This window comes from Carettochelys insculpta, chromosome 2 (assembly GCF_033958435.1).
Source record: "Carettochelys insculpta isolate YL-2023 chromosome 2, ASM3395843v1, whole genome shotgun sequence".
Taxonomy (NCBI): domain Eukaryota; kingdom Metazoa; phylum Chordata; order Testudines; family Carettochelyidae; genus Carettochelys; species Carettochelys insculpta.
Window position 1 is genome coordinate 260,101,013 of NC_134138.1, and position 13,740 is coordinate 260,114,752.

At 47.7% G+C, this 13,740-nt stretch overlaps 1 protein-coding gene across 2 annotated transcripts in view; it reads right to left on the reverse strand.

Annotated features, from left to right (window-relative positions):
- Positions 1 to 11,039, reverse strand: part of DYNC2I1 (dynein 2 intermediate chain 1) — a 65,587-nt gene extending 54,548 nt beyond the window's left edge. For both annotated transcript variants that reach the window (XM_074985050.1, XM_074985049.1), the window contains exon 1: positions 10,819 to 11,039. In XM_074985050.1, the coding sequence (XP_074841151.1) occupies positions 10,819 to 10,833 (15 nt within the window). In that variant the 5' untranslated portion in view covers positions 10,834 to 11,039. The remainder of the gene's footprint in view (positions 1 to 10,818) is intronic.
- Positions 11,040 to 13,740: the final 2,701 nt, after the last annotated feature.

Below are 13,740 nucleotides of genomic sequence, written 5' to 3' on the forward strand. Positions count from 1 at the left end.
ATGATCCTACCTCCACATAGTCCCAGCCTCATCCCAAGACTGACAGGAACCCTGGACCCAGGGCAGTAGGAGCTCATGCAACCAGTGCAGCTCACGGCTCCCCATTACCACTGAGGACAAAGGCTCCTCACTGCCACCTCTGGCCCCCTCCAACTTCAGGTGCCCCCAGCCCCACCCCAGAACCCCACCTTGTATACAGTTCCTCCCCAGTCTCCCCTGTAAACGGTTCCTGTTTCATCTTTTTGTTATGACACAGTTCTCATATTTAGTTAATGTATTTATTGCTCACCACCCCGGTGTCCCTTGTGCATGGTCGGGGAGTGGTGAGAGGTGGGTATGGGAGGAGGACTCGTGGTGGGGGAGCGGTGCGTGGTGTTTAGATATATGGGGGGGGGATTGTGGTGGGGGTATCTGTGGGAGGGTCATTGGGACCCCTTGCAAAGGCCTCCCAGAGGGCCTCCCTAACCCGCAACCTGTTCCAGTGCACCTGACAACAAAGGGCAGCAGCCAGCTTCTTGTAGCCACAGCCAGCCTCAGCAGCCCACCCATGCACAAAGGACTCATGCTGACTCTCCATGATATTGTGGAGAGCGCAGCATGCCCCCTCCATGGCAGGCACATTTTGGAGGCCAACCTCCAACTTCATTAGGCTAATTCTGCCCCCCCCAGTAACTTTGAAGTTCGACACTTTGAAGTTGCCTGGGAGGGCGGCGGGGGGCAGGGGGAAGAGAATTAGCCTAACTAAGTGCTGCATATTCACTGCAGTATTTCATTAGTAATCTCCTGTTGCACGGATTAACATGCCCCCTTCAAAGTTGGGGGCAAGTGTAGACCCAGACTAAGAATATTAATAGTCTGATGAAAAGACTTGTATACCACGGTCCTTTAGGGCACTTGGTTTCTTTCTCCAATTCCTACCAAACACAAATTATCTTTATAAAAGATTTCAGGTGGTGTACAGGGTGTCAGAAATGGGCCAAGAAGCCCATTATTTTTCTAAAGGAATACGGAGGCTTCCAAGTGAAAGTTGATTAACATTTGTGCTACGCTGGGGTCTGCAAACGGTGGCTCCCAAGCTGCATGCCACAATTTAAGGACTTCTTTGTGGCTCCTGACGTTATCATTGCAAAGTAAATTAAAAAAAAAAACAACTTCCTGATGATTTTGAATAAGCAATGAACTTCTAAAAGCCCAAAAATGAATACCCTATAAATATATAGCAAACAATATATGATCTCCAAATGCTGAATATCTCCCCCCTTTAATATTTGCAGTGCACTATATTTCCCCTTTTCGTCTTGAGAGATGGTGGTTAGCAGCGGCGGTGAGAGTCTATGGGAACGGTTGGATCTGCAGCTTCTCTCATGGCTTATCCATCCAATACTGGATTTGCACGGTCGATTTTAATAACTGTATGTCAGTCTATTTCCGAATTCTTGAGTCTGAGAGTTTTTCCCTTCTAAGACAAAGTTATTTTGCGTGGCTTGCACATGTAATATTGAAGGATGTTGTGCTCTGTGGTAGCAATTGTCACCAAGAATTTTGATCTGTTGATATTGATTCCCAGGATTTTGGACCGATGTTGAATTTTTTCATGGCATTTTTGCATGTATCCTTGAATCTTAACTTTGGTCTTCCTCTAGTTCTCAACCCACATGACTTAGTTCACTGAAGAGGATTTCTCTGGGAAGACATTCGTCATCCATTCTTCTCACATGACCAAACCCTCATAGTCTTCTGCTACTGAGGATCATTATGAGGCTGAGTATGCCAGATCTTGACAGGACATCTGCATCTGAAACTTTACATTGCCAGTTGATATTCATAATTTTGCTGAGGCAGCAAAAATGGAAGCCATTCAATTTTATCTCCTGGATCAAGTAGGTGGTCCATGCCTCAGAACCATATAGCAGGATACTCAATACACACTCCTGACAGATTTGTATCTTTGTTTTCACTGTCAACTTAGGATTGTTCCATGCTCATTTTGTAAGTCTGCCAAAAACAATAGCTGCCTTCCCAATTCTGATGTTCTATTCTTCATCCATGGATAGGTTTGTGGTGACAGTAGATCCAAGATCACAGAATTGTTGTACCACATCTAATGGGCTGTTATCCAGAATGACATTGGGTCGCTGAGGTATACCTTGAGTGAATACAAGAGCTTTCTTCTTGCTTATGTCAAGGGAAAACAACTTGCAGGCTCTGGACAGAGACTCCATCAGTGACTCTAGTGTGTCTTCATTATGAGCAACGAGAGCTGCATCTTCTGAGAAGAGGAGTTCCCTAATGAGGACTTTCTGGATCTTAGTTTTGGCCTTGAGTCTTGCCAGGTTGTAGAGAGAGCCATCTAATCCTGTGTGGAGAAATATATCTCTGCATGAGTTTTTAAATGTGTAATTTATTAGAACTGAGAAGAATATGCCAAAGAGGATAGGCGCAAGAACACACCCTTGTTTGACTCTGCTGTTCATTGCAAATGGTTCCAATGTAGATCCAGCATATTGCACTGTTGCTTTCATATTTCCACGAAAGGATGTTATGAGCTTGAGTAGGGTTGGTGGGCAACGAATCTTGGTTAATACTCTGTGTAGTCCTCATCTACTGTGTCAAACACCTTTGTTAAGTCCACAAATGCTACAAATAATGGCTTTCCTTATTCTTCGCATTTTTCCTATACTTGTCAAAGAGAGAAAATCGTGTCCATTGTTGACTTGTCATCCCTAAAGCCACATTGTGTTTCTGGATAGACTCAATCTGCGAGTCTTTGCAGGCATTTGAGAATGACACGGGCAAATGCTTTTCGTATGATATTCAGTAATGAGATGCCTCTGTAGTTGTTGCAGTCACCCTCGTTGCCTTTGTTTTTATAAAGAGTGATGATGTTTGCATTCTTCATGTTGTGTGGGACATCTGCTCTCCAACATTTAAGGACTAAATTATAGAGGAAAGGGAAGAGCACAGCCTTGTTTGCCTTTAGGACTTCAGCTGCGAATCTGTCACTTCCTGGTGCTTTTCCGTTGGAGAGAGCATCAAGAGCTTGAAAAAGTTCCTCCTCTGTAGGCTTTGCATCTAGCTCAGACATTTCTGGAAGAGTTGTGATAAGGTTGTCAAGTTCAGCTTGTATTGCACACTCGTGGGAATAAAGACTTGTGTAGTGTACCACCCATCTGGACACCTGCAGCTTTTTGTTTGTGATCACCTGTCCATTTAAATGCTTCAGTGGGACATGCGTGTAAATTTGATAGCATTGAGATGTTTCCTGCATACCAGTACCAGGTCAAGCTGATTCCTGTAATTGGATCTGGGGTGGCCTTGTGACACTCTTTCAAGTTAAAGTATTAGTGATGCAGAGCTGATTCTGAAAGCTGAATTTGAGAAGGCTTTGACCATTTTCATTAATTTTCCCAGTACCATGATGACCAAGGCAGACAGGCCAGGACTGATGGTCACATCCAACTCTAACACTGAAGTCGCCAAGGATGTATAGTTGTTCGCCAGTTGGAAAGGAGTCGTTAACTTTCTGAAGGTTATCATAAAAGCAGTCCTTGTCTTTGGCACAATGCAAATGTGGGTGCATAAGCACTGATGATGTTGACGTATCCTGACTTGGTGCAGAGCTTCAGGGATATAATACATTCTGATTCAGCTGTGGGCCTACTGATAGATTTCAGCAGATTGTTCAAAACAGCAAATCCAACTCCATAGAGGCAGTGTTCCTCTGACCTCAAGTCCTTCCAGAAGAATGTGTAGTAGATTTTTTTCACTGACTCAGCATCTGCCAGCCTGGTTTCCTGGAGAGCATCGATGTTGACATTCCCTTTGTGTAGCTGTTGATCTATGACTGCTGTTTTGTATATGGAGTCAGTGTTCGTAAGGTCATGGGCAGATTCAAGTCCCAGACACATGGTTCACACGTTCCAGCTACCGAGCCAGAGGCAAGTTCATTTATTATTTCGTTTCTTGGTGGGTACATCTTTTACAACTACTTTTTGATTTTTGGTCTACCCCAAGCACCTAATGAGGAAGGCAGATGTGGCTGATCAGTACCTTATTGACTGGGGGCTGCCCGCCTTGAGGCAGGCAATAGCTGACCAGTGGAGGGCAATGACTCCTCCCACTGATGAAAGTGACCCATGGTGTCTTCCTTTTCACCAGTTGAGGAGGGCTTATAACTCGTAACTGCCACTTCCCGTGTTGTTTCCACGCTATCAGCAAGGATAGAGTTTCCTCTCCATTTGGCACCCTCTTACACACTGCACTGCCTGAGTTTGTATTTGGAGCAAATGCGTTGCCCAAGCAGCATTATCCTCCTCTTGGTCGCCCCAGTTGAATCCGAAGGAAAGACCACAGTGCACTGTGGAATATGATATTGTATCTGTGTTTTGACTGCGTTGCTAAAAAAGTCTTATTCACATGCACTGTGGCTCTTGAAAGATTGAGATTTTTACCAAATCGGAAAAAAATGCCTCTTCCTGCTATTTTGGTTGTCAAACTAAATCTTGGAGTTTCTGGAAGCAGGTACTCAGCTGGTGTAAAATGCCTACGTCAACTGAAACTGATGGAGGTACGATAATGTACTTTATCTAAAATGCAGCCCCATAAAGTATGGCAAAGGAAGACAGCTGAATTGCATGATAAATCAGCTTGACCAAGTGAACTTGTTATCTTGTGGTCTTTAACATAAAAGCATAAAAAAGGCTTCTTTGGTCTCAACAGCGAAACTAAAAGGAAACAAAGACATGACTAGAAAAACTACTGAACTGAATCAAGGGGCCACAGGGAAGTGCTTTGTACTAGATGTCTCAACTTCTATTTAAAAAATACTGTTTGGCGTTTTTGAGCGCTTCAAATAAAAAAACAAAGACTATGATATCTTTGACGTATTGCAATGAAAAAGGCAGCAGGAAGCTTTCTTTAAGTACAAACTAGGGTATCTTCAGCACACATGGCTGATTCCAAACCTTTGACAACTGGAGTCCCATGAGATCCCTGTATCAGAGGAATAGCTGGGTTAGTCTTTATCCGCAAAAACGAGAAGTGTGGCTCTTTATAGAATAAGGCCACAGTTACACTAGTGAGTTTTATTGTCAAAACTGGTGGAACTTTCACACACAAAATGCGTTGTGTCGACAGTCTGTTGACAAAACTCAGCACTTCCACTGTCAGCATTCTGCCTCTCAGCCAGGAGGCATTACGCTGCTGTTGACAGATTCAGTCTACAAAAAAGCTACGTGGATACTCTGGGGGAGCCTTCTCTCGGCAGACAGGGCATCCAGAACAATGGGCCAGGCAGTCCGGCCACTATGTTGACAGAGCAGAGCATGCTCTTCCAACTGGCTTTTGTGTATGGCCACACTGTCGACAGAAGTGTTGTCAGGAAATCTCTTCTGACAGTGACTTCTGTCGCCAGATCACTGTAGTGTCACTATAGTCTAATAGATTTACTGGAGCACAAGCTTTCATCAGATGAAGTGGTCTTTGCCTATGAAAGCTTATGCACCAATAAATGTTAGTCTATAAGGTACCACAAGACTTCTCATTGTTTTGACATCCCTGTGTACCTCTATAAAGTTACTGAACCACAGAAACCAACTTCATGGTGCCCCAAATTAGCGGCTACTTAGTACTCACGAGCAACCTACTCCCCAACTCCACCTGCCTGTGCTTCTTGCCCACCAGCCACTCAGCTGATCAGCTCCTCCTCCTGCTTCTCTCAATTGTTCTGTAGCATGCGAGAAACACTTGGAGGGAGAAGGAAAAGTGGTGATGAAGCGCGCTTGAGGGAGGGAGTGGAACTTGTCAGGAGGAAATGCAGCAGATCTGTAAAGGAAGCACGAAGAGGCAAGGCAGGGCCTTGGGAGAAGGGGTAAGGAGTGGGCAGGGTCTGCGGTGGAGCAGAGCTGAGCATGGGGAGGCTACTCCCAACCCTGATGCAGCACAAGTGCTGGGCCTGTCCCAGAAACACCCCTGAGACCTGTGCCATTGCAACAGATTCAGTAGGTAAGGGGAATCAGATTCAACTTGGTAGAATACATGTGTGGAGGAGCTAAGTGTGGGGTGAGATGGTTATGTGAGAGGCCATCTGGTTACAGGTGATGCGGCAGAGGGCATGAGGGGAAAGGGGAAAGGTCTGGATGCACAGGGGCTTGTTGGCATATTCTAGGTGCAGGGGCAATGGGATTCTGGAGGGACATCAAGGTGAAGGCGGATGAGGCTCAGCAGGGAGATCTGGTTCTGAGAGTGCTGCATGGGAGACCAGGTGCTGTGGGAACAGAATTTAGTGAGATGGAGGCCCAGATGCAGCTGGTTGTAGCTAAGTGAGGTGTTGGTATGGGTGTGACACCTCTGTGGGATCTCCGTGCAAGGGGCTCAGCAGGTGGGTAAGGGGAGCTGGGTGCAGGGGGACTCTGAATGCAGGGGTTGAAGCTTGGCAAGCTGGGCTTTCTGGTGTAGAGGATTTGTTTGGGTTTTTGGGTTCAGAGAAATAGTAACGGAGAGGTAGTCATGTTAGTCTGTACTCCAACAAAACAAAGCAGCAGAAATGTAGCACTTTAAAGACTAACAAAATGATTTATTCGGTGATGAGTTTTCGTGGGACACACCTACTTCTTCATATCAATTTCATTTCCAATACAGACTGACATTTATAAGTACAAAGGACCAAAAAAAAAAAAAAACCACAATAAAAACTGACAAATCAAATAGGATGGAAGAAAGGAGGTAAGAGGTGGGGGCATGTTAATTGTCCTGTCTGAGATATGCATGAGCATCAAAGGAAGGGAAGCAGTCCTTGTAATTTGTAAGGTAGTTGATGTGTCTGTTCATACCACGTGTTAATGGGTTGAATTTGAATATGTACTTTAACTCAGAAATCTCACGCTCTGATCCGTTGTTAAATTCTCTCAGTTGCAGGACACAAATTCTCAGGTCTTTAATAGAATGGCCCACTCCACTGAAGTGCTAACTGACCCGCTTATGCGTACTGAGTTTCTTGATATCTGCTCTGTGTCCATTTATTCTTTGGCGAAGGTTTTGCCCAGTCTATGCACCAGAAGGTTCTAGGTGACACGCCTGTCCTTCCCTATAGACAACTTCCTACCCTGAGAAAGATTCTTACCAGCAATCAGAGGTTACACCACAGTAACACGAATCCTGGAACTTTTCCTTGCAACAAACCCTGCTGCCAACTTAGTCCACATATTTATTCTGGGTATACCATCACCTAACCACGTTAGTTACAAGATCAAAGGCACATTCTCGTGCACTTCCAGCAACATTATATGTGCTATTATGTGACAACAATGCCCTGACATTATGTACATTGGACAGACTGGGCCATTCCATTAAAGACCTGAGAATTTTTTTTCTTTTTGGTCCTCTGTACTTACAAATTACAATCTGTATTGGAAATGAAATTGATCTACAGAACTGGGTCTGTCCCACAAAAGCTTATCACCGAATAAATCATTTTGTTAGTGTTTAAAGTGCTACATTTCTGCTGCTTTGTTTTGTTGGGTTCAGGGAAGTTAGTTTCAACAGGGGGACGACTGGGTACGGGGAGGTTCAGGTTTGGCAGATGGGGGAGCAGGTCCTTGTTAGGCCTGTTGATGGGGAGAACACAAGAGGCAACTGCCGCAGAGCCTGGCCTTTCAAAGGGGCCCTGAGCACCAACCACTGCCACTGCTACTTTGGCAGCAGTGTCTGGAGTTCTGGGCTCCTTTAAGCTGTTGCACAAGTGCTGCTCTGGCGCTTTGTGTGGCTGAGAGGGCAGGAAGACAGCACCATGGTCTGGGTGGTACTAAGGACTGACTGCTCTAGGCCGGCCCCTTCCGCTCTTGGCCCCACCTCTTCCATAGGCACAGAGTCAGGCCTTCCTCCCCTCTTGCCCTGGGCCCATGGTAGCTGTCAGCACCGCTGCTCCTTGTGCAGACATTCTTCCCACTCACCGAGCTAAGGAGCAATGAAGGGCAAAAAGCAGGGAGGAGGGATGCAGTACTTTCTGCAGTCAGCGGAGTTTTCTGGGGGTAGGGCTGATCTGGACCCAGCTGCTCCTTTCCTGGGATGAGTGACTCTGGTCTGCTCCTGCTGTCAGCCTCGCTGGAAATAGCAGATGAGCCGGATGCAGAGTAGAAGGCACTGGCTTGAGCATCCCCCTCCCACCCCTGCAGTGATTTACTTGTCTGCTGACTGCTCTGGGCACCCAAAACAATGTGTGTGCTGGTGGGGAATGGGTGTATTACTGTCTTTGTAGTTTCCTTTTGCCCATCCACTTGGGAAGGAACAATCAGCTTCACACATACAGAATGGGGAGTGACTATCTAGAAATGACTACAGCAGAAAAGGATCTAGGGGTTGTAGTGGACCACAAGCTAAATATGAGTCAACAGATGCTGTTGCAAAAAAAGCAAACATGATTCTGGGATGCATTAACAGGTGTGTTGTGAACAAGACACATGAAGTCATTCTTCCACTCTACTCTGCGCTGGTTAGACCTCAGCTGGAGTATTGAGTCCAGTTCTGGGCACCGCAGTTCAAAAAAGATGTGGAGAAATTAGAGAGGGTCCAGAAAAGAGCGACAAGAATGATTAAAGGGCTAGAGAATGTGACCTATGAAGAAAGGCTGAAAGAACTGGACTTGTTTAGTTTGGAAAAAGAGAAGATTGAGGGGTGACATGATAGTGGTTTTCAGGTATCTAAAAGGGTGTCATAAGGAGGAGGGAGAAAACTTGTTCTTTTTGGCCTCTGAGGATAGAACAAGAAGCAATGGACTTAAACTACAGCAAGGGAGGTTTAGGTTGGACATTACAAAAAAGTTCCTAACTGTCAGGGTGGTCAAACAGTGGAATAAATTGCTAAGGGAGGTTGTGGAATCTCCATCACTGTAGATATTTAAGAACAGGTTAGATAGATGTCTATCAGGGATGGTTTGGACAGTACTTGGTCCTGCCATGAGAGCAGGGGGCTGGACTCGATGGCTTCTCGAGGTCCCTTCCAGTCCTAGAATTCTATGATTCTATGACTTTTCTATGGGGAAACAAAGAAATATGCGGGGGATGTGAAGTTCACATGCATGCAGTGGCATAGAATTCTCCTAGGACTAATAGGATTGCCAAGCCTTGCCATTGTATAGTAAAATTCCTTTAATCCAGCACATCCGGGACCAGACAGTGCCGATTACCCAAATTTTCTGTACTGTTGGAAGTCACCATCCCGCGCTCTTGCAGCTTCACCACCCCCACCCAAAGCTGCAGCTCACCACCCCTGCACACCCCCAGCTTCTTCACCACCCCACGCTCCTCCAGCTTCTTCACCACCCCACGCTCCTCCCACTTCATGGGGTGACCAACCATCCCATATTGGGCAGCATGGTCCTGTATTTGGGACGCCAAAAAGGCATCCCTACTTATTTTTAAAAGGGACAAATTGTCCCATATTTAGGCCCTCAAGGTCTGGGGTGCAGTTAGAAGCGCCCACAGCTGCTGCTTCCCTGAGGCTTGGGGCACAGAGTGCCTGCTGCCACCACTTCCCCAGGGCTCGGGGCCAGGAGCACCCATGGCTGCCATTTCCCTGAGGCTTGGGGCCAGGAGCACCTGCTGTTGCCACTCCTTGGCCCCCTGCCACCCTAACCCACCCCAGACTTGACTCCCCTGCCGCCCTCCCAAGGCCCCAACCCATCACCCAAGCTCCTCGACTTACACGAATTTCGAGGCACCCGTATCTCGGGGGACTTCAGTATGCCAGACCACCAAATTTTGCTGGATTGTCTCCATAAACAGGACTATTTTTTGCAAGATACCGGACCATCAGAGGGTGGATTAAAGGAATTTTACTGTACATGCTATTTAAAGCAACCTATCTATAGTTAATCAAATTTACTGAAAGACCTAGATTCACAAAGTATTATTTATACAAATTAAGGAAAAATGACTTGATGCTTTTGGTACACTAAGAAGATGTAGTAATGGGGGCTTTTCATAGCAGACACCAATAAGCATTTCCATTCTGGTCATTTATTAAATAGCTCTACTTCATATTAACCACAGAATAGACAATGAAAAGTCTCCCAGAGAAGTATAAACAGTAACTAGTATTTGTGAAATTGAAAATATTAACTATACACTATTCCAGCTATAAAGAGAGAAAAACATTATAGTATAATTAATATACCATAACACTTCTTTCTCCACGAAACTGTATATTGTATATACCCTTAGTCTTCCAATAAAGGAGCACCAACTAAAGAATCATTTCCCCCCATAATTAAGTTGGAATAGGCACCCCCTGGTGTGAAGCAAAGAGCCGAAGTGAAAAGTGAAAAATATTTCACCAGGAACGGACCCTAGGCTTGGAAGATGTATTATCTGCTTATGCTAAACAATTTTCTCCGCCTTGTATTTAGCTCTGCCATTGTGGGGGCTTATGTACACTTAAAACGCTGCAGCCCCACAGCTGCTGCACTTCAGGGTAGGGAGCCCAGCAGCGAGGGGGGCGGGAGGAAACAGAACACGCCAGTGAGGGCTGTGGGGCGACAAGGTTACGGCAGAGGGAGGCACTCCCCGGCGACTGGGCACGGTGAGCCGTTTCACAGCAGTTGAGGGTACTCGGGAGCAGGAGTCGCAGCCGTACGGGGTAGTCAGGCGCTAAGACAGCAGTGGAGGAGTACTAAGAGGATGGGGCCAATGGCCGCAACCGCTCGCCAGGCCCCTCCCCTCACCTGCCTGTGGGTTCAGCGCGCGTAACCGTGCAGCGGCGGCGTCCCCCACGGGTGGTGCTCTGCACCACGGCGCAGCCCGCCTCTCCCCGCCCCCACCTCACCTTCTCGGTCTCCATGCCGGAGGCGGGGCGGCAGTGGGGTGCGCCGAGGCCCCTCCAGTCTCCGACCTCGGGCGAAGGGCAGGGCCGCGGGGTCGCGCGGAAGAACACGACCCCCACGCAGTTGCGTCGCTCTCCGCCTAGCAACGGGCAGCGAAGGGAGAGCAGCCGATCGGCCGCACTATCGATCGCTCCCAGCGCCGAGGCTCTGCCTGCGGGCGGGGCAGCGGGCGAAGAGACCACGTGGGCGTTGGGGGGCGAGCGTGGGGCCGTGGGCTTGGGAGACTGGAGCGTTCTCGGGATTCCGCCTCTGTGCGGTCACTGGCTGTGCCTGGGGCTGTCTCAGGAGGGCCGGCGGCGAACTGACTGCTGCAGGATTGTCCCTTACTCAAAATGGCCGCCGTCTACCCCGACTGGCCAAGGGCTGAAGCTGGCGTGGGGCCCACCTTTTGTCTCCAGTCTGGCGGTCGCCGGCCGGTGTCGGGGGGGGCTCCGCGAGGCTGGTTTCAGGGAGACCGAAGCCGTGTCTGGCAGCGGAGCGCGCTTTGAAAGGGTGCCGGGGGCGGGATGGCCTTGGGCGCAGCAGGGATCCATGTGGGGTGGGCGGTCTGACGGGAGTGCGGACAGTAGTGATTTTGGCTGGTCCGGTTGGGCACCAGCATCTAGGGATGCCAGTTCCCTGTACCCCTTCGGCTGGGCGGGGTGTTAGCTGCTGAAAATGCTTTCCACCCCGGTGGCAACATGGGTTGGGCTGCCCCCAGCGAGGGGAGACAGGTGGAGGGGTTAGAATGACAAGTCCCCTCCTGGAAGTGGTGGTGGGGAAGGGAAGCCTTATAGCCAAGAGCGGCTCAGGCTGTGCAGTGAGGAGCCAGAGAAACTGCAGCTGGATCCGAGGACCCTGTTATTTTCCCGCCTCTAGTTGGCTTGCAGCTTCCTTGGTTGGGATCTGGGCAGAGGAGACTCATAGATAGTGAAAGGAACACCAAGAGGTCAACTCCAGTCCCCTCCATAAGTGGGGGATTGCTTCTCCTATTGAAAACAACAAGACGTCCTGTGGCACCTTATAGACTAACAGATATTTTGGAGCATAAGTTTTCTTCGGCAAAGATCCACTTCATTGGATGCATCTAATGAAGTGGGTCTTTGCCCATGAAAGCTTATGCTCCAAAATGTTAGTCTGTAAGGTGCCACAGGACTTCTTGTTGCTTTTGAAGATACGGACTAACTCAGCTACGCCTCTGATACTTGCATCCTGCTGTTGAGGGAACTTTCATGACTTCTGTGCTGTCCTGGTGAAATGGGCCCGCAAAAGCACATGAGTCCCCGCTCCTACCTCTTTTACCCGGAGGCCTTCCCTTCCATTTTCCTGTTTGGCAGAGTCCTCATAACCCAAACATTGCCGACCCCAGCATTCCTGGGGGTGAGCACCCTAACTTTGTTGTCATGAATGGCAGGGGCTAGGATGTCTCTGCTCTGGGGTGCCTTCTTCACACTGAACACTTTCTTGATCCCTTGATGGTTACATAGTGTTCCAAGCAAATACAATTTATTAAACAATTAACTTTTGAAAAGAACAAGAAAAAATGGAAAAAGTTAATGGAAAATACTTCACTCTGCTCTATGGTGTCTGGAATGTAAGGACAGTTGAAAGTCTGTTTCTTGTAGGTCCCAGGTCTCTTTCTCAGGTCCTGACTGAGCTGCAGGTCAGACACTTGCTCTGGTTGGTAGGACCCCACCCCCATTCTGACTTGCAAGGCTTCTTGACTGGCTCAGTCTCCTTGTGTTGGGCTTCTATCCAGGGTCCCCCACTATCACTCTCCCTTGCTTCTCACCACACCTATCTCCAGCATGCTCCAGGGCCAGTTGCACTCTGCTTCTGTGCCTCTAGCTCCCAGGTGGCTTCTCTGGCTTTGTGGCTGTAGCCCTGCTCCCAGCATGGTTCTGCTTTTGGGCTGTATCTCAGGCTCTGCTCTCTAAAACTCTCCTCCCAATCTGGATCTGCTTCTGGGCTGTGTCTCAGGATCTCAGGTGATAGCTCTTACCAGCTGGATCTGCTTCTGGGCTGTGTCTGGCACACTGTGGCTGGCATGACTCTCTGGCTGAGCTCAGCTCAGGGTCCTGTTCTCTCCTTACTTTGGCCCCCCTCTGTCTGACCCAGACAAATCTAGCTTGCAAAGCCCCAGCTGGAATGATTTAATTGAGTTTGTCCTGCTTTGAGAAGAAGGTTGGGCTAGATCTAGATGACCTCATGAGGTCTCGTCCAACCCTAATCTTCTATGATTTTCTGAGAAATAAACATTTGTGCTAATGCTCAATAATAGTGAACACATTGTTCATTATCAAAGAAATGACCAATAAAAGAGAGTGATGGTTATAGTGCAGGGAGTTGTCACATTCAGTTCTGTATGTATCTGTGCTCAGTGAAGTCATTGGGGCTACATCTACACTAACCCAAATCTTCGAAATAGGCATGCAAATGGCCATTTCAAAGATTACTAATGAGGTGCTGAAATGCATATTCAGCACCTCGTTAGCATGCTGCCAGCTGCAGCTCTTTGAAATTGCCGCTTTTCACTGCCACACAGCTTGTCCAGACAGGGGTCCTTTTCAAAAGGACCCTGCCAACTTTGAAATCCCCTTATTCCTATCAAAGATACACTCTCATTTATTGCCGCAACGAAGGGTCCTGTTGCACCTTATAGACTAACAGAAAAGTTTAGAGCATGAGCTTTCGTGAGTTAACTCACTTCTTCAGATGCTGGCAGCATCAGACCAGCATCTGAAGAAGTGAGTTAACTCACGAAAGCTCATGCTCTAAACTTTTCTGTTTAGTCTATAAGGTGCCACAGGACCCTTCGTTGCTGCTACAGATCCAGACTAACACGGCTACCCCTCTGATACTATCTCATTTATTGGTCAGCAGAT